General features: G+C 32.8%; 1 protein-coding gene across 2 annotated transcripts in view; it reads left to right on the top strand.

Moving 5' to 3' along the window:
• Positions 1-5,399, top strand: part of nau (myogenic-determination protein nautilus) — a 58,379-nt gene extending 52,980 nt beyond the window's left edge. For both annotated transcript variants that reach the window (XM_085956311.1, XM_085956312.1), the window contains exons 4-5: positions 1,526-1,649; positions 5,217-5,399. In XM_085956311.1, coding sequence (XP_085812437.1) covers positions 1,526-1,649; positions 5,217-5,320 — 228 coding nt within the window. In that variant the 3' untranslated portion in view covers positions 5,321-5,399. The remainder of the gene's footprint in view (positions 1-1,525; positions 1,650-5,216) is intronic.
• Positions 5,400-22,110: the final 16,711 nt, after the last annotated feature.

Genomic DNA, 22,110 nt, shown 5'->3' with positions numbered 1-22,110 from the left:
CCTTAAAAATTACGTCGTCAATGATGATGGTAGTCTCACAAAGAAAATTGAGCCAGTGGAGACAAGGACTGTAAATACAATTATTGATTCAAACAATCTTGAATTAGGTGAAATTTGCATTTCGGTAGCACAGGTGGAAAATGGTTATGAAGAAAAGACAACTCATTGTTTGCGCAAGCGGAGACTCAAAACTATATCCAAATGGAGTCAAATAACATTTTAGAGACAACTCATTGTTTGATTGAGCAAGTGGAGACTCAAAACTACATCCAAATGGATTCGAATAACAATTCGCTAGACGATGTGTTAGTCTTTGCAGAGCAGGTGGAAGGAATACATACAAAAAAGGAGGTACAGATTAATGCTAGTCTGTCAACTGAAGATAACACAGTTGATAAACGAAGATCTCAAACGGGTCAGATGGATAAAAACCAATGGGCAATCGCAAAAAAGAGAGAAAAGGGTGAATCTTACAAAGGAAAAAAGAAAATAAATGGAAAATGGAAGTATGGCATCGGCAAAGAGAAAAGAACACTGAAAGAAAGGTTTAATTGCAGTTCCTCAAAGAAAGATCGCTCTGTTATAAAATATCAGTCGATATCAGAAGAGAGGAGAGTTATGTTTAATGATTTTTTGGAAGTTATCTTGGGCAGAAAAGAAAGTGTTGGTTAATACGCTTGTAACAGTTAATGCAACAAATAGAAAAACCAGTACGAAAAAAGCATCAAGAAGATCAACTTCCACTGTGCTATCCTTAAAATGCAGAAATAGATATGTCAGAGTGTGCAAGAAACTATTTTTGTAAAAATTTTATATGTTAACATTTTAATAAAATATTATTCTTCCATAAGTTAATAGTTCAAACTTATTTTCCTATGATTATACTTGGTAGGAGAAAAGCTTGCTATGTAGGTACTTCTTTCAGCTTGTTATATCATGCTGTTACATTCATTGTGTGTTGATAATTGGGTAATATTAGTATCCTCACACTAAATTTGCATACTTAAAATAAGTTACGCAAACTGCGTATCTCCAAATTTTATGTTGGTAAGGAAAAGAGAATAATACGTATCTGCATTTTTTGTGTTTTTTGGGAGACAGGTTAAAATTTTTCTTAATATTTGAATGCCAAATCAACAAAAATTATTATTTACGTAACATATGTAAAATTCACAACATGATATTGGTTACAACTGATTTTATTCAGTTTTTATGCTCTCCTGAACATTTTGCTAAACTGTAGATAAGCAGTTTTCTAGTTAAGCCGACGATATGGCCTACGGTACGATCAACCAAAATCCTTACCGCGATCCATGTATTGAACGTCCCTGTCTTATATATTATAGTATTTGGTTTTGATCATGTTGGCATCCGTGCAAAGTACCTGTATATTTATATCACACAACTTAGGTACACCACGCCACGCTATCTATAAAGTTAGATACTATAGATTAGATGTCTATACATGATTTTGTAATGGCGTATTTCAGATGTCTCTATGTATTTTTATTATTATTTTTTGCAGGGTGACTCAAACACACCCCCGTACGCTGCCGGAATGGAAGAAAGATCGCCGAGTTCACGCTCGGACCGCCGTCCCATATTGAACTCACCTGACTCGAATAAATTTCAACCCATACAAGACAAAAGTGAGTTACAATAATTATTTATTCTTCTTCTAATCGTGTCATCCCCTAACGGAGGTTGGCCACCATCAAGATGATTTCGCTTTATTATCTGCTACCCGGAACAAAACGGGGGAGGTTCTTACGCCATGCTATGATGTGTTATTATAATTACTTACCGTAGATCTTTCCTTGGATGACAATTTGGGGAATGCTGTACTTTTGTCCTCTCATAATGTGTTCGAGGTTCTCGGTCCTTTCCCATTCAATTGAGAACATCAACATTTGTCGTGTTTTTGAGGATGCATCTATCTATACAACCACGTATTGAAGCACTCATTTCTCCGTGACATCTGGTTTAGCGTCCATAGCTCCCCATACCTTTAAAAAGGATTCCGAGAACAATTATTATGACTACGAACCATACGCAGTCCCAAATCGAATATCTTGATTAGGTACTATGGAGGCGTCGTTTTGAGAAAGACAATAATTACAGTTTTTATTTCCTGATATTAATCCCATGTTCCTAACTATTTAGAGTGGGTCACACGTTCAATCTGTTCGTGTCATTTTTTAATGGTACTGATAATAATTAATAACACATCAAAATACTATCTCTTCATATCTTTTTTATTTGTCGTTGAGCATGTATTCCCAATAATCTCTTTATTTAATAATATTAGGTAATGTAAATGTTTTGTTTAAATAATCTTCATATTTAAACATAAAACATAAAGTACATTTATATTTAATTTATAAAAAATAAAAATTTAGTGCATAACAAATTACGTATGACATCACACGATTTTGACTACTTTTAACCCTCCCCCATCGTCACATTTCGTCACATAACCTTTTATTCTCTGTTTATATTACGTCACATTTTTGAGACCCCCCCCCCCCCCTAAACGTTAAAAAACAGAAAAATGTTTGTTTTTATCTGAAACGTCCCCCCTCCTATATCTCAAATAATCACATTATATCAGCCCCGTCATAATATATAGACGGCAGTGGCGAAGGGTGCATACTATTTTTTTCAGTCAAACGTATGTGTTTTCACTGTACTAAGTCTATAATGTATAGATAGTGTTTGTTAGTTCTTAAAATTCAATTAAACCCTGCCTAATTCATGCCATAGTAGATAATAGTCAAAAAATATTTTATAGATAGAGAATACTTTTATCGATTATGGTTTGGTTTCGGCAGGGCTTAATGGATTTTGAAAAAAGTAACCAACACCACCTGTAGTATGTATTCTTAATTCAATGTAAACAAATAAGTATGACTGAAAAAGTGTGCACTATTCACCCTTAGCATACCTAAACTATATGCTTTGTTTTAGGCAGAGTTTAATTGAATTTTAAAAACTGACCAGCACCATCTGCAAATTGTATGCTTAGTTCAATGAAAACAAATAAGTATGATTGTACAATTGGATCATCTCTTATTTAGGTGGTGGGATTTTTACAGCAAATAATAATATGTACCTACTTCGTGCAATGTGTCTGCCAATCTGTGATATATTGATAAAAATATACTTATTATAAAATTTCCCAGATGGGACGAAAATAAAATACATTATTACTCGTTATTAGAAATGGAAATTCTGCCTTCAAATACCATTAGTATTTTTACCATTTTACAAGATAGTCTCCCATAACGGATTGACATGAAAGATAATTTCATTATTATTCGACTTCGTAACGTTCGTTCATGTCTTCGCCCACTCGATTCAGTAGGCAGGCAAGTAACCAAACTGTCAATAATAATAATTCCACCGCTCGGTGTTAATTTTACATCTCGGCTCATTATTTTAATTGCCACAAAATGGCGGACGGGGGAGGTGTTCGGGCCAAATGGCGCGGAACTGCCTTTCATGTCCGGCGGCTAATTGACGTTAGCCACTTCCGGTTGTCTCCGTCTCATCTGCTTTCGGTGTTGCAATGAGAAAAAATAATAATTTATATTCATAAGTTGTGTATTTGTAAGATGTCTTGTCGCATTGGGTATTCAAACACATTAAGTTTAATTAATATCTGGCTTATTATACATAGCGTATTTTCGGTTTCTATTTCTAAGTTGGTTTTTAAGTTCATTGGCGCTATTTTACAACGTTTTTATTAGCTCGTATTCTTGTTTGTCCGGTGGTCGTTTGTCCAGTAAAAATCTTGCAATCGATTTTTAACTAACTTCCCAACTAGCTAGACATTTGAAACTTTTAGAATATATCAGAACACGATGCCAATGCATTCTTTTAATACCTACTCTTAGCCATCTTTAAGCAGAATTGAATTCATTTTCAGTTTATTCTGTTTTGTATGGAAAGTTATTTCAGTAAAATCCGTACAAAGTAAAAGACTTTTATTGGTTGCTAAGTCCTAGGTGGTCCTAGCGACTAATTTATTAATGTGTACGTGCGTTACTATGGAAATCAAAATGAAATGTCAAAATGACATTTCAGTATTCTATATTTGTTTGTTTGTTTTTTATTTGCTTCATAGCAAATACAAGTTTGAGCATATTGAGCATAATAATTCAACAGAAAATTTAAAAACGTTGTATATAAAAATTTCTTTTTATCTTGTAATTATTTCAAAGTATTTTCCTTTGAACATTTGACATCTTTAAATTTATTAATATTGGTACCTACATTGTTTACTCTATCACTTGTCATATATTATTAATTCTGATGGAATGGTGTGATCATACTGCCAATTTATTTTATTGTGTTAACTGTCAATAATTCATGGTGGAACTGCATTGTATTATTGTATTAAAAATTTTAGTACTTATTCCACTTTTATTATTTAATAAATCTGGACCGGTTTCGTCCGCCACAAAGGGACATTTTCAACTGAATAATATTCATAAAACAGGTATTTACCAAAACAAAATCATAAAGGCGTCACAAATAATCTACCAACACAAAGCATTATCCATCCAATAGTATTTTGTCAGTAGGTAATACTTATTGTTGTAATACTTATTATTGTTATATAGTTTTTAAAATTCAATTAAACCCTGCGAAAACCAAGGCATAATATATGAAAAACATGTCTATTATAGAAATATCTAAAATTATGCCATTAAATCATAGATCCTTTATCTATTATGCCATTATGGGTTGGTTAGGCAGGTAACATGAATTTTAAAAAACTAACCAACACCATCTGCAATTTGTATTTTTAGTTCAGTGTAACACCCATGATGGCCACGCGGCTTAGGCGTCGGCTTATAGCGCCGTGGGTCCCAGGTTTGAATCCTGGGTTTGGTAAATATACATATTGTTTTTCAATTTGTGTTTGAGTCAGGGTATGGACCTAATAGGTTGAGCAAGTGGCTGATATCCATTTCTCGTAAAAAGAAAATCTGTAAATACAAACCTCCACTCTGTTCGAGGCCCATATGATCTTATTAGGATCGGACATGGTAAAAAAAGTATGAATGACAACGATTAGTGTGCACTATTTATGTCGGATCTCCACAGCCTACCTCTACCCTTCGCCACTGAATTACATAACATTCATTTATCTTACATGTTGTACCAATTTACCTATTTTAATTTTCATAATGTCTTTTTCTCTTTGCCAGGATACTCTTCCATCGGTGGTTCAAGTCTGGACTGCCTCAGCATGATCGTAGAGAGCCTCAACGATCGAAAACCCACCAGACAGAAAGACGACACAGCATCATAGCCTCAAACCAAATCCAACTAAGTTTAATAATTATTTATTTGATAAATTGTAATATAATATTATTTAATATAATTTTTACTTGAACATACATATGTTTTATCAATATGCATCCTTCAATGTCAATTATCCCATACTGATGCCTCGTATTTTATTCTAACGATATTTTTTTTTATTATATGTCACTAGATATACTTTTGTTTAATACAAAACTTATCACATAAACATATCTAGTCATTTTCGAAAAGAACTTAATCCGTAATTATGTCTCTAATAATCATAATTTACAACAAAACGAAACCGATATCCCATCCACGTCTTATTTCACAACCAGATTCAGAACCGAGGCTAATGTGGTTATTTCTGTTGAGTATTTTTATAATAATTTGTTATCTAGTCTAGTGGCGAAAGGTAGAGGTAGGCTGTTAAGATTCGACATAAATAGTGCACACGAAACTCTTGTCAGTCATACTTATTTGTTTTCATTGAACTAATAATACCATTTGTGACTGGTGTTTTTGAAATTCAATCAAACCCTACCTAAACCAAACCATACTGGTTTAGGTATGCAATGAGCGATCCGGCAAAAATAGTGCACACCTTTTAAGTCATACTTATTTGTTTTCCTTGAATTAAGAATACATATTACACATGGCATTGTGTAGTTTTTTTTAAATCATTAGGTGTTGCCTTAACTAAAGAAAAAAATATTGTTATATCTATAAAATATCTAAAATTACATACGATTTAATGGAATAATTTTAGATATTTTATAAATAAACGAATATTTTTTTACTATTATTGGATGCAGGGTTTAATTGAATTTTAAAGACCAACAAACACTATTTACTATTGTAGTCTTAGTTCAATGAAAGCGACTACGATTGACTGACAAAGTTTAGTGTGCACTATTTATGTCGGATCTTAACAGCCTACCTCCACCCTTCGCTACTGCTATGGTCAGATAACCTGACAGGGTTATATATATGATAACCTTACTGTCTTACTCAACATTACTAATGTCATTCCAGTCTATCGCTGACCGCGCAATCTTACTCCCCAATCTACTCAATCTTGACATTTTCTATCAGACGACTGAAGACAGATATTGGCCTTTCTATATTTTCCTCCCGTCTCGTGCCGTAAGGGCTACGGCTCAAATATATTAAAATATGGCAATTTTTAAAATAATATTTTATCTAGTTATTCGGTCGCAAAATCAGTCTTGTAATTTAATTTAGTAAACATGTTGTTCTGATTCAGCAATGAAAATAATAATTTATAATATCGGTCTAATAAGTTTGCAAAGCGTCTCGGTTTGGCCAAGATAGACCCGGAAAACAAGACCCTTCCTCTAATCCCAGTTACCGCTCAATTTTTTTAATAGGTTATTCAAAAAGTTTATTTATTTATTTAAAAAAAAAAAGACACATTGAGCACATAATAAATTATTAATTCAAGACGTTAACAACAAGACATTTAGAATAAAAAGTACAGGTAAATCAACTTAATACCTACTTAAAGAAGAAAAAAATTTATAGCAAAAGAAATAAAATAAAAAAACAACAATAATTCAAGAAAAATACAAATTAAACAATAAAATAGAATTTTAAAAACAAAATACATAATGCATCGCTAAAAAGTCTACGTCTCTGGGGAGTGCATTGGCCAGCCGCACAGCCCTCGCTATTGATGTCTGGTGAGCTTGACATGAGGAAACAGCTTTCACCCAAAATAGGTCATGGCTACTCAGTAGTTGTGAGAATAGTGAGTTGATGGTTAAGAAAAACTAAGAAAAAATTGGGAGCACAAAAACAATATTTGATCAAATTCTGGAGGTAACCTTTCAATACTTACCAAATTTATTTTATATTTATGGTGATATTACGTCATATTACAAATCGAATTAATAGGCATTTCCATGTAGGTATCAAGTCATAGCTAACTTTGTAGATCAATGACCGCGACAATAATCTTTGTATATCTGTTCTCACTTAGTTAGTTAATAGCTTAATTATTACATAATTATAAGTTGATAAAATAATAATCAGTACGTCATGATTGATAAAAAGACAATTATTCGATTGTAAGTTTTCGACCGAAGCACATCGCTTTGTGCTGTGATTCGCATTATTATAACAATTGTACACATGTACTTACGCAATTTAAATCAACTCACACCCTTCATAATCACGACAACGACTTCTCATCTATCCTCATCACCACACCATTGGCCCTCACATCGACGACCCCTACACATTTGTTCCAGAATTGTCACAGAAAACATATTTTGCAGCCCAATTTATAATCGAAGACTCCACTAAGAGTAAAAAATCAACATTCAATGTTAGTCAATGTGTGATGACAATCAATGGATTTTTAATCCAGGGTAATCTTGAAAGGGACTTTCTTCACGGGAATAAAATTATTTTTCAGGCTCAGAGGAGCTGCTAATGGGGGGGGGGGGCATGAACCATACCCCTTGTATATTCGGTAAGCCCCGGCCTATTCAATTCACTCGTTAACCCTGTGTAATCATTTAAATATCTCAAATAATAATAACCGATAAAATTATATATCTGTGTTTGAATTGACATATCAGAAGCTTTGTGCTACCTGCTAGATGTGGTCCTAGAAGAGAAAATTCAAGACAGGATTTTTGCAAGCAAAAAGAAGATCTTCCTACTTTAAAAAAATCGGTGTGTACTTATGTACGCGCGTTAGAAGTTATACTTCTTTGGCGTAACAAAACAAAAACAAAACTTGTGATAACCTAGATTCTTCGACTAGCTCTTAATTATCTTGTTAAATTACACACTAAAGAAAAATGACCGCTTATTGGAGCGTCGTTGGTTTATTTCTATACACTTTAACTTATATTACTAAATTATATAATTATTTATCGTTGTTTTTGTTTTTATAGTAACAACTGCCACTATGACGTTTAATGGTTTGTTTACGTAAGGAATTGCAAATGGCCGACAATAATAAATTCGCTGCCTAGGCAACGGAACAATTCTAAACTATAATATTATACTGTATTATATATTATACTGGCGTAAAGGTAGTGCGTTCGGCTGATAACTGAACAATCGGTGATTCGAATCCAATCGAGTGCGTTTATTTTTGTGTGAAAAAATTAATTATGTGTTTACATGTCACACGCCAAAAATACACTGATCTGATTTTCCAAACGCGCCTAGAGAAGTATAACTTCAAAAATACTACTGTACTATGCTGTATGTGACTGGACGACTTGTCCCATGCGGCGCAGTCCTGCATCACCAGCGGCAGTTTTAGGTTTTTGGCTCGAGGCGCTGACAAGTTTTTAGCCCACCTTGAAAACTTTTATGTAAGTATGCCATTAACCACTATTGAGTGTCACAAAAATTAGCATAGCAGCACCCGTACATGTGCATGGATTTACTGCCAGCAATTGCGCATAAATCGCGGTCATAACAAGAAAATGTACGTGTAAACATGTATTATCCTGCAGTTGGCAAGCATGAATCAAAAAAGTTCTTTAAAGAGATCCAGAGAAGAGAGAAGAGTCAAAAAAGATTTAATGGACAGTGAGTAATTCAGAAGTTTCCGAACTTTTTTGATTCATGCATGATGCAATCTCGCCAACTTTACTGCAGGATAGTATAACATGTTGTTTACACGTACATTTTCCTGTTATGACCGCGATATACGCACTGTTGCTGGCAGTACATCCATGCACGTGTAAACGGGGTATTAGTTTATGTTGCCAGGATTTTTTACTCTTTGATTTATACACTGATTGATTTTGACATCCCTATTGTAAAAATAAACACACATTATTTTAAGACTGTCATACCTTCTGAAGAATTGACCAACTCATTTGTTTCGTGACTTGAAACTGTACATCACAGTGATTACCGCTAATAGAGACCCGATAAGGTACTTCGTAACATAAGAAAAATGTTATACCTAACCAAAGATGTTGCATACGGTACTTTATTATTCGTATCGTGTCATTCCCCAAAGGAGGTCGGCCACCATCAGGTCGATCTTAGCCTTATCATCAGCTGCTACCTGGAACAGTTTAGTGGAGCTGCAGTTATACCAATAATGGATGTTCCTAAGCCATAAAATGCAGCGTTGTCATCTGCGAGTCTTCTGTGATTTATAGGTACTTACCACGTCATAAAACAATCATCCTAAAAAAACGTTCGTTCAAGTGGGAGTCAAAAAATCACACATCACAACATCACATCTATTTACTCTATCAAAATTGTTATCGCCTTAAGCTCCATATTGATTGAAGATAGTTGTCTTTCAGCATTTTTGGTTTAAGCTGTATGTAATCCATTCGTTCAACCCTTCTACAGTAGGTAACTAAAGTTGTGAATTGTGTATCCCTACTTTCCTAGAAGAAGTTATATTATTATATATTATGTTGACTGTGGGAATTGAAAAGGGCGTAATCCATACAAATCAAATTTTACGGAAGGCACAGAGACGTTTTTGTTATGGTTTTCGGTCAAAGTTAAAATATAAAATATACATAACCGTGAAGTACCTACATTATAATTATTAATTTGGTTTTTGTATCCCTAATCTGATATTAATTATTGAGTTAATTAAAAAAAAATTGATGGATTAAGTCGTTTTTCCCACTTCACTTTCTTCTTTTTTTTTTAATTGCATAGAAATTTAGATAATAAATCGTCATTTGCAGCTTACATCCCTTGGACACAACGTGTATTTTAGTCGTGTACAACCAATGACATTAATATGGACGAAGAATCTGGAAAAAAATGACACTCACTTTTTTGTCGGATCTGCCGAATGGTATAATCTGTTCTAACGCCATTACAATACAGGTGATATTGCTATAAATTCCCGATGCTTTTTGTCGGCTCTGCCGAATGGCATAATTCATATTTTAATATCAATATCGCTCGCTCGAATGAACATTGACACTAGAAATACTGTTCTAACGCCATTACAATAAAGGTGATATTGCTATAAATTTCCGATGCGTGATATCGCATAATTGAAATTGCGAAAATTTGTCACGTGACGTCTACCTATACAATATGTGCGAATGTCGCTATGCGTGAATTTACTCGCTAGCTACTGTACTGAATGCGTTGTCCATTAATATTGTCATTGTGTACAACGTTGTTATGCAATAAAACCTATTTTGAAAAAACTGAGGGTTACGCCTTTTTTCCTTGCTAAAGTCGGTGTAATACATTCGCAGTAAATAGGTATACTTACCTACGTCTTATTATTGCGTTGGGTAATAAATAATATTCTTTGAATCCGACATGCTGGCCGTTGGATTTTGTCCAAAGCTAATTTGGCGACATGGCAACATTTTTGTTACGCGGTTCATTACGATTGGCGCTCTCAGAGTGATGTAAATTCGAAATTTGGCGCACCGCCATTTTGAAAGCAAAATGTCATTGGTCGCGCGCGATTTTCCGAGACAAGATGGGCGTCGTCCGGGAAAATGTTATGAATGGTTTTGACCCCCATCGTCGGGGAATACCCAAACATTATTGTCAGTAGACGCCGCGATCGGTGCCGAGATAATGATAGAGGTGGGTAGATACTAGGGATCGTAAATTCCAGTATTAAAAATATTGGAAGCCCGCAATTAGTTTTGTGAAAACTAACTTTTTTTTCTAAACTTAAGGGGGGGTTGTACCTACAGAGGCACATAGCAGAAAAATACGAAGCTTGCAATTTGAGACATTTTTTTGATAATTTACAATTTCAACTGTATTAATTAATAAATGTGCATCTGAAAACATTAAAAAGATTTTTTTTACGTCAAAGATAAACTTATAATTGTAACAAAAATGTGAATTAGTTACATATTTATGTCCCCAGTTACGTTGTTATTACATTATATTTTATGGTCATTTTACAACATTTTTATTAGGTCGTATTCTTATTTGTCCGGTGGTTGTTTATCCAGTACAAATCTTGCAATCGATTTTAACTAACTTCCTGACTAGCTAGACATTTAAAACTTTTAGAATATATCAGAACACGATGCCAATACATTTTTTAATACTTTTAGTAGAATTGAATTCATTTTCAAGCAATCATGTTTTCTATGAAAAGTTATTTCGGAAGAAATCCGTAATCCAATCCACCATTATTGGTTGCTAGGGTCTGGGGTCCTAGCAACTAAATTATTAATATATGCGTGCGTTACTATGGAAATCAATATGACATATCAAAATGACATTTCAGTATTATCAAGTAAAAAAAATTTTGATCGTTTAAGCTAGTCAAGTCAAGTTTACATGATTCAACAGAAAATTTAAAAACGTTATAAAAAGTTCTTTTTATCTTGTAATTATGTATTATTAAATTTTTCATCGTGTAGATTTTTGACTAATTCATCGTTTTAATAGATTGCAATTTCCAGGTCGCAATCTTTTAATGCCTGCCATTTAAGGCCTGCCGGGGACTGAGGGCCATGCAATTTGATTTTCCAGCCATGATGATTACTAAGGATATAGTTAATGTGGTAGTTTCCCGTTGCTTTCCACATCACAGTGTCAAAGCCATTAAAGCCGTTGCGACCATGCCTTCAGTTATCTAAATGTAAGCTGTACCGAAGTCCATCCTCTCCACCTTACATCGGTACTGGTAATTGCTGTTGCCCAATACCAGGGATATTTATTGACTTCCCAGTCTAGATCCGCTGTGTTCTGCGATACCAGGGTCACCTCTAGGAGGATGTGGTGCTGGCACCACGTACAGACGGTCTCGTTAAGGGAGAGGCTAATGATCTGTTTTAGATCTATATTACACATCCACTTGCCTTGTAGGACAGCGAGGACCAGTGTCTGGTTTACTCAGAACAAAGGTACTACCTCTGCAGTCCAACTTAACCCCTACTCTCAATTCTTTTCTATGGTATGGAAGTATGGACGCTAAACCAAGAGATGTCACGGAGACTTGAAGCTTTCGAGATGTGGCTGTATAGACGCATCCTCAAAATTCCTTGGACTGACCGGGTGACAAATGTTGAAGTTCTCAATCCAATGGGGAAGGACCGAGAAGTTCTACGTAGTATCAAAACCAGGAAACTACAATACCTCGGCCACATTATGAGAGGACAAAAATACAGCATTCCCCAACTTGTCATTCAAGGAAAGATCAATAGGAAGCGTAGCAGAGGACGGCGTCGCATTTCGTGGCTTAAGAACCTCCGTGATTGGTACGAGTGCAGCTCCACTGAACTGTTCCGGGTAGCAGACGACAAAGATAAGATCGCCTTGATGGTGGCCGACCTCCGCTAGGGGATGGCACAATAAGAAGAAGATCGTTTTAATATTTTTTATATTTATTTTAAAAAACATCGATTTTTATAAAAATATAAATGTGTATAACTTGAAATCCTTTTTATTTATATATGGAGGGAGGTAGGTATTTAAATCTTTTTTTCAAAATCGAAAGACAGTGACGTACATGTTGCATAATGAAAATGCCGTTCATTTCGTAATTTATCAGGTGCCTACTGAATTTCTTCCAACATTCATATCAGTGATGTTTCAGCATACACAATTCGAAAAAAAATTACCCACAAAATATATTCTAAAAAATTATGTACGAGTACCTAACTGTTTCCTTTCCTTCATATATTTGACCGCGTATCCGGAAATATGTACGTAAACAATTCAACGTAGAACACTTATTCGTGCGCCGCAGTACGTGAAACATGAGTTCGTGCAACATTTAATCAAATTACGAGTTCTTCGTTGAACATTTCACCGTGGAATACATTTGTACGTATTGTACAACATGTGGCGCTAGCTTGCTGTTCCAATTAGATTCAATACGAATTTTACGAGATGTCTTTATTGGTTTTAAATAATTTAATGTTGAAACTATATAAATATAATTACAATATTAAAGTATTTCTAATTTAGTTACCTACTTATTTTCTTCCGTCTTTCCCATATACTCCGATGGTTTAAGTGTTATAATTTTACATGATTATTATATGTTACCGAAATAGCATTATTTACTTCAAAATTGTAAATAAATAATATTATATTTCTTTACCTTCGTAAAAGAAGTGGCTATGACTAGGGATCCCGAGCTATTTTCGATACCTATGAATCCCGGGATTGATAAACATAATCCCGGGATTTCGGGATTGATTTTTTTATCAATTTTTATGGAACATAAAATAAAAGCAAAAATATAACAGAAAAAATACTTATAATAAAAAATAACTACATTAGAAATTAACTGAGTTTGAATGAAGTTTGATTTATACTCATGTGTAAGTTGCCGATTTATTTTATTTTTTCACATAAATTATTAAAAATGAGAAGGATGGAAAAAAACAATGCTTCGCACTTTTAACAAAGTAATTCCACCATGATCTCATACGTTTTACGGCAGTTTCATATTTGGCTGACTAATTAGATTTATGAAACGGAAAGGCCAAAAGTACGCCATGATTATTTGCTTTACTATTTTAAATCTCGCTAATCCATTCATTAAGTCTTTAATATCAGAAACAGCAATCTCATATTAAATTCACATTATTATTTATATTACAATATTATTTACTCCATTAAAATTATGTATTTCCAAGATTGAACGTAGATATACAATATTAACAATAAATGTCTTAAATAGTATAAATTATACTAGATTTATTTTTGACCGATTTTATCAATGTTATTTGTGAATATAAAATTTTTATATTAACAATGGAAAAAAATGCCAATCCCGGGAGGGATTGTCAAATTGTAATCCCGAAATCCCGGGATCAGAATTTTGGCTCGGGATTGGATTCCCTAGCTATGACGATGTCATTTTTTCCAGTACAAACGATTCTTTAATGCCTTTCAAAGTCATTAATTGATAATTTAAATAATAATACGCACTATAGACTTACTACACACTTGTTTTTAATACAAGTTAATAATTTGAAAAAGACTAAAAAATAAAGCAATTTTTGAACATTTTTAACAACACTTAAGGGGGGACATGCTCGTCGAAGGTCAAAATTGAGTTTTTATTGTATTTTCAAACCATGATCCTGGACACTCCTTAAACGTTGTAGATAATCTATTTATATAATTTTGAAGCCTTATTATCCTTTATAGTTATTTTAAACATTTGATGACTGCATCAAGTATTTTTGTTACATAAAATAGTATTCTTTTAAACCTCTCGCTCTAATGTTATAGAATATAGTCATATTTCGGTACAGAACTGTGCAGTGGTGTTAAAATTTTTTACATATATTAATTTTTAAACGCATTTATAAAACCATTAGTATAATTTATTACGAGATAATTTTTGTAAAATATTCACGATAAAAAATTATTTTGATAATCTCTGTGATCCCAAATTTGACAAGAATTAGGCATTTTATTATTCAAAAAATCGGCAAGATTAACACATTTGAAGATGATTCTAAAGATATTTATTATAAGCTATGTCTTTGACCATTCAAGTGTGATAAAAATCTTATGAATAATGATTGCTTTATAATAATTATTGACCTAAGAATAAGGTAGTGTTTTTTTGAAATACGCCATTTCTTTTGTCATTCCCTAGTGGTTAAGCTACAACATACGGCCGTAGCCATAAAATGACAAACCATAATTAAAATAGGGAGTAAAATTATGTTAACGCGCGTGTTTGAACATGTACCTAACCGAATTTTTTTTATTTTTTTTTTAAACGGTACATGTTCAAACACGCGCGTTAATATCATTTTACTCCCTACTTCAATTATAGTTTGTTGATTTATGGCTACGGCCGTATGTTGTAGCTTAACCACTGGGGAATGACAAAAGAAATGGCGTATTTCAAAAAAACACTACCTTATTCTTAGGTCAATAATTATTATAAAGCAATCATTATTCATAAGATGTTTATCACACTTGAATGGTCAAGGACATAGCTTATAATAAATATCTTTAGAATCATCTTGAAATGTGTTATTCTTGCCGATTTTTTGAATAATAAAATGCCTAATTCTTGTCAAATTTGGGATCACAGAGATTATCAATATAATTTTTTATCGTGAATATTTTACAAAAATTATCTCGTAATAAATTATGCTAATGGTTTAATAAATACGTATAAAAATTAATACATGTAAAAAATCTTAACACCACTGCACAGTTATGTACCGAAATATGACTATATTCTAAAACATTAGAGCGAGAGGTTTAAAAGAATACTATTTTATATAACAAAAATACTTCATGCAGTCATCAAATGTTTAAAATAACTATAAAGGATAATAAGGCTTCAAAATTATATAAATAGATCATCTACAACGTTTAGGGAGTGTCCAGGATCATGATTTGAATATACAATAAAAACTCAATTTTGACCTTCGACGAGCATGTCCCCCCTTAACACGTCTTAGTATTGGCAGATTTTGATATTGGCACTTATTTTACCAAGATCCAGATTTATAATTCCTTGTGTAATATAGATTTCATGTAAGTATTGATAATTGATGATTTTATATTTTATTTAATATTATGAAGTGCACTTAATGGTAACTATAAAAACAGCTATTTATTGGTGGGAATTAGGAAAACATTTTATTAGGTAGGTAATTAAAATAAAACACAAAAATAAGTAGTTAGTGATTATTCCACAATGATTCACACATGGATATTATAGGTTAACCTATAATCCCGAGATATTGGTATCATTTCAGTACCGTTTATTATGTATTGTACTTATAAGTTGTAAGTATAAAAAAACTAATAATACATCCATGGTGGCCGAGTTGGTAAAGCGGTCGTCTATCAAGAAGTGAGATCGATCAATCCAGCGTAAAGACCCAATGTGTCGTGTCAAGTGATTATTTCTAGTGTGTATATGCATGAGATGTTATATTATGTATGATCAATATATAGAATGTTACATTCTCAAATCTAGGTTCTATCTTATTCGTTGAAAAAAAAATAGTTTATTATAATTTGTATATGTATTTATTTAATAATACATTCAGTTTACTGTGGGAAACAACATGTCCTAAATATGATTAAAAAACCAATAACGGATGTAGTAAGTATTTTGAAATGATGCATTACCTAATTACAAATCCGTTTTATTTTGGTGGAATCTAGTTACACTAAACTGACTGACTAAACAATACATTCATTCAAGACAAATGTGTCCAGATGGTTAAATGGTTTAGTATAGAATTCCTAATGGTCAATTTATTGGGTGGCTACTTTCTCGAGAGTTCCCTTGTTCATATTGTGTGCACAAAAAAGACCATTTAGAAATTAAAATTAAAAAAAATACATTATTACGTACGATATAGTTGTAATTATAATATACTTATCTACCTATTTTCTGCTGTGTCCCTTGTATTACGATGGTTTTATTACGTGCTTTTAACAGCGCTCGAAATGGAAAAGTTTACGAACCGGAGCGCTCGATAGTTTTCTGACGATATTTAGTTCATTTATCAAATTTTATGTGTATTTCATAAAAATAGGTGTGCTCGTTTTTACATTATAATATGGCCTATCTAGCTCAGACGGTCAAATTATTCTTTCCACGAGACGGAGCGATAATTTTCCCGATTTCACGAACAGGAACGGCGCTCCGGTGCGCTCCAGTACATTTCGAGCCCTGGCTTTTAAGTAAGTATTATATTTTTACATGAATATTTAAAATTTCATTATACTTATATTGTAAATAAATAATATTATATTATTTTTACAATTCATTGTGTATACCTACTATGTTTATTAGTATTTTGTATTGATAATGGGAGCTATTTATATGTAATAACCATATACCTAGTATATTAGTCTATGGCAGCGATACTCAACCTGCGGCCCTTTAAGCTTTTATATGCGGCCCGAAACACATTTATTATCAGGAATTTCGTATATCTTGAGATTCATTTCGTCTTTGACGCACACATAGTGACACCCGAAGAGGATTGTCATTATGGTCCACATCAGATCTGGTATAAGAGTGTTGCTATTGCACACGATTAATTTAAAAAAACACGCATAATTTTTAACATCTCAAAAATGTTTTGTAAAAAAAGGGGGGGGGGTTTCATGATTTTTTTCGTCACACCAGTAGTGATGCGGCCCGCGTTACTTTACAAATATATGTATTTGGCCCGAAGAAAAAAAGGCTTAGTACCATTCAATTGGTCTATGGTAATTTCTACGTAATGCACATTAATGGTATTAACTATCAAGTTCAAGAAAAATAATAAGAACACACATTTTCTATAACACTATAATAAAATTTCAACATATTTGGTAGATAATTAAAATAAAACGCAATAAGCCACATTAGACACATTTAAAAAAAACAAAGTGTATTTTGGTACATCCGCGGGATAGAACCCACTCTTCATAAACGACCGCTTCCCCAACTCGGGCACACATATTTAAAATTAAAGTAGGTACTACGTACTTATCTATAAAAATCAATAATATCCTAAATGAATTAAATAACAGCATTTATCTATATACCTATGTACCTATATACATTTATTTTTAAAATTAAAGTAGGTAGGTATTGCCATCTTTGTATTTTCAATAATGCCAACTTACAAAAGGTTTCAAATCAACTAGTCCATTGTCCACATGCAAAATTTATGTGTATAAGAAACATTATTGATCTTTATATAAGTACAAATATAAATATACATATTATTAATACAATAAGAGAACATTTTTCACATAACTTTTTTATTCAAATGTTTTGGTAAGATTATAGAAATCTGAATAAAACATTTGAAAACATAATATTCTAATAATAAAGATAATCTCCTAATATAATATTTTACCAATTATTACCATTAGCTGTTGATAATTTATACCATTAAAATGCAATATTACTTACTAACAGCGGCGGCTTCTCTAACACCATGCATGTGCGCTGCACTCCTTTTTCCTAAACATCTATCAATGTGCAACAATACTATTCATAAGTCACCACTCGTTTATCGCAATTTAATCCATGTAAATTACCAAAAGCATGCACCCATTGTACAGTTATCGAAAACGAGCGCTGTGCTGAGCGCCCTAATATCGATCTTGGTTTGCCATTCATATTACACTGTGTAATAACAGTTCAACCCGACACGTGAAACTCATAAACAACTCATAAATACACAAAATTGTATGACCTTATGGGACGCAGCACAAAATTCGACACAGAAAAATAAACAGTTACGCGGAAAAATGTAGTAACAGAGATTTAGCAGGATTGATAAAAAAATAGATTCTTTTAATTTAAATCTCATATAAATTCATTGAAAATAGGCTGATATTGAATACAAATTGATTATCAACATAAATATTTTGGATCGATCCTTAAATCGTTCTATAATTGCAAATATTTGAATATAATTTATAAAAAATTTAAAACTTAGTTACCATGTTCTTTCTCAAAGTGAGTGAATTATTAACATGTCATATTTTTAGCAATGCAGGCATTTTGCCGGAGTTTTATTGCTTTTTGTAGACGAAGAAACTAACGCTTTGTCGAGAGTCGAAAAATACGTACCTACCTATTCAAAACAATCGATAACATATTATTTTGTTTTAATATTTTTTTTAAATATTATTTCTTACATACAATTCAGTATGATTTCTGTCGTCGTCGGTATAGTCGGCTTTTTTAGGTGTTTTGTCACGTTATTTCGATAATTTTGTACATAAAAATAAATTTTGAATAAAAGAATCATAATAATATAATATATACTTATTGTTTAATCAGGGAAGAGTATGTGTTTTAAAATGATGTCGGTAAATGTAGACTTTATCAATAATAATAATAAGAGTCAGAATAAAAAAAGGATGGTCCGATGACATCTGTGGAAAGTGTTTTTCAACCATTAAAAGAATTAAATCGTCTTTAAGAAATACTTACCATGAATCAGGACTGACTACCTGTGTTAAGCATTGAGAAAAAACTTTTACAAACAGTTCCAGACTTTAATAAGAAGTGATTGAGGTGTTCGCTGAATTGATAAGCTTTTTAAATAAGGTAAGAAAATTTTTAGTGCACCCCCAATGAAAGCAATTTTGGAAACCACCGGCCGCCACTGCTTACTAATATACTAATACTAGCTAATACTAATATATCACTCAGGGAAATTTAAATATAATATTATTTATTTATAATATTTAACAAAATATTGCTATTTCGGTAACTTACAATATTAATGTCTAAATAAAACACTTAAAAATACGTAATAAAACCATCGTAATACAAGGAACACACATTAGAAAATAGGTAGGTAAGTAGATTATAAATACAATCACATCGTATAGGTATATTATTTATGTAGTTTCAACATTAAATTATTTAAAACCAATAAAGACATCTGATAAAATTCGTATTGAATCTAATTGGAACAGGAAACTGGCGCCACATGTTGTAGAATACGTACGTACATACAAATGTATTCCACGGTGAAATGTTCAACGAAGAACTCGTCTTTTGATAAAATGTTATACGAACTCATGTTTCACATACTGCGGCGCACGAATAAGTGTCCCACGATGAACTGCATACGTACAACTTACATGTAACTATTTGACGGACATAAACAGGAAAGAAGGTTAAAAGATTCCTCAAGATGTATTATATTGAGATTCACGTAGCGTACTGTCATGTTGAAACAGCGAGAAATTTAGTCTATGGTTTCGTCATTTTACAGAACATTTTGAACGATCACCACCTCTGTTAATTCAATGATAGAGAGTGCCAACCCTAATGTATTAGTATTTTGAATTATTATTTATTATTTATACTAATTTAAATTAATTTTAACAGTTTCTACGTGTGCATACGTTAAAATTACTTGGGATGATATATCCATAGATAATAATTTGAACAGAACCCAACATGCAGACCATAGATAATAGACAACATTATTATAGAAAATACATAGTACCAACCGCTAAAAGCAATTTTGACATGAGTCGAAAACGTGTAGGCTTGTAGAAAATGATAAAAAACGTTCATGAGTCATGCAGGTGTCGATGCAGTGCGGTACAACGTGAGGTTAGACTATCCTCCACGTAAGCTTGCCATTGTACACAGTGACAAGGATTTGTGTGTGTACGCAACCGTATAAATGTATTAGTAAAAGCCGGGCACTCGATTGGTTTACACACGTACGCCGTATAATAATTGTATTAGTAAGTTCCAAGCACTCGATTGGTTTATTCAAGTTTTCATTCAAAAACATCTATTCCAAATGGCAAGGTTACGTGACGGAGACTCAACCTAATTGTTGTTCTGGTGATTTCGGCAGATTTTATTAACTGACAAATGTTCAAAATGTGCTACGGGATGGGAGCATCAGTCTGATAACATTTTAAAAGCCAATAAAAACGACATTACACACTTTCCTGCGTAGCGGTAGTCTACTGTGACATCACGTGATAGTACCTACGCAACGAGCATCTCAATATAATCACAGCTTCAGAGTAATTATTTTTTATTTGAATTATAACGAGGTCCGTAAAAATCCTAGATTCTGCCGATTGGGTGACGAATCAAAAGTAATTATTTTATTTAAAAAAAAAATAACAGGACATTTATTTTGTATGTAATTTATTTAAGTATATAAGTTTTACAACACATTAAAAATAATCCAATGATTATTATAATACATTAAATTTATCATGTCGCATTGGTGGTGAACTGACTATTCTATATATTGTATTAATTATATTTATCTAAATGGTTTAATTTTATCAAAATCAATTGGACAACATGAATTATTATAGTAGTAAAGAATGATATGTAGTATTACATTATAGACGTGGAATATCTCAGTTTACCACCAATCCGGCGATATAACCTCGTTATAGATAACATTATTTTCATTCATTGAATTAAAAAAAAATTACAAAATTTGAAATACAGCTTTAGTTTTGTGTCTGCATGCAGTGGTTTACAAACTGTGATTCACATAAGTACTTATTTAATCACGTCAGAACATTTTTATTATAAAATTGGCTGGATATTGCACGACCAACTTCAATATTCATCCAAAAAATGGGTTTGATGACAATCTGCGAATTGTCACAATTAAAAAACGAAATGACTCAAGTTCTATGTGTACTCTAACGAAACAATCCAAAAAGCCAGTGGTTGCGTCAAATTGCGGTGGTCGTAATCCTTACTTCCCACCTCCCTCAAATCCCAGTATTATTGTTACAAGACCAGACAATTAGCAATTATTACCGGTCATGATAAACCGTGACGCAAATAACATTTAGTGAATTCAAGACAGCCGTCACCTCAATGTCAAGAAAACGATCATGCGGTGCCCAATCCGTTGACATCTTCCCAATTGATGAGGGTGACGTGTTTAGATTTATAATGTTTGAAGAGATACAGTTCAAAGGCCGGGCCTATCTACCTTATCAAAAACACCACCGATACCATTTCCAGGATACTTCGGAAACATGAAAACGTCGACAAAGGTCCGAAATATGTGAAGACCAGTTAAGGACTCGCAATCTTAACTTAACTGTATACCAGTTAAGCCGTCGCGGATGCCCAAAAAAGTATATAGGCCAAACTTCTAGAACAGTAAAGAAGCGTGTGAGTGAACACGAGAGGGCATAGCGGCTTAAACATTACACGATGTCAGCAATTGCCGAGCACTCGATGGATACAGGACACAAATTTGACTTTGAAACCAAGATATTGGGTCGGAATAAAGGATTGATTGTTAAAGGAGGCCATTGAAATCCATAGAAACCCTGAACATATTAATATGGATGATGGATTACGGTTAAAAA

This window comes from Rhyacophila brunnea, unplaced genomic scaffold (assembly GCF_057557595.1).
Source record: "Rhyacophila brunnea isolate RB1 unplaced genomic scaffold, BYU_Rbru_1.0 scaffold_6, whole genome shotgun sequence".
Taxonomy (NCBI): domain Eukaryota; kingdom Metazoa; phylum Arthropoda; class Insecta; order Trichoptera; family Rhyacophilidae; genus Rhyacophila; species Rhyacophila brunnea.
This window is presented reverse-complemented; position numbering and strand designations above follow the sequence as displayed.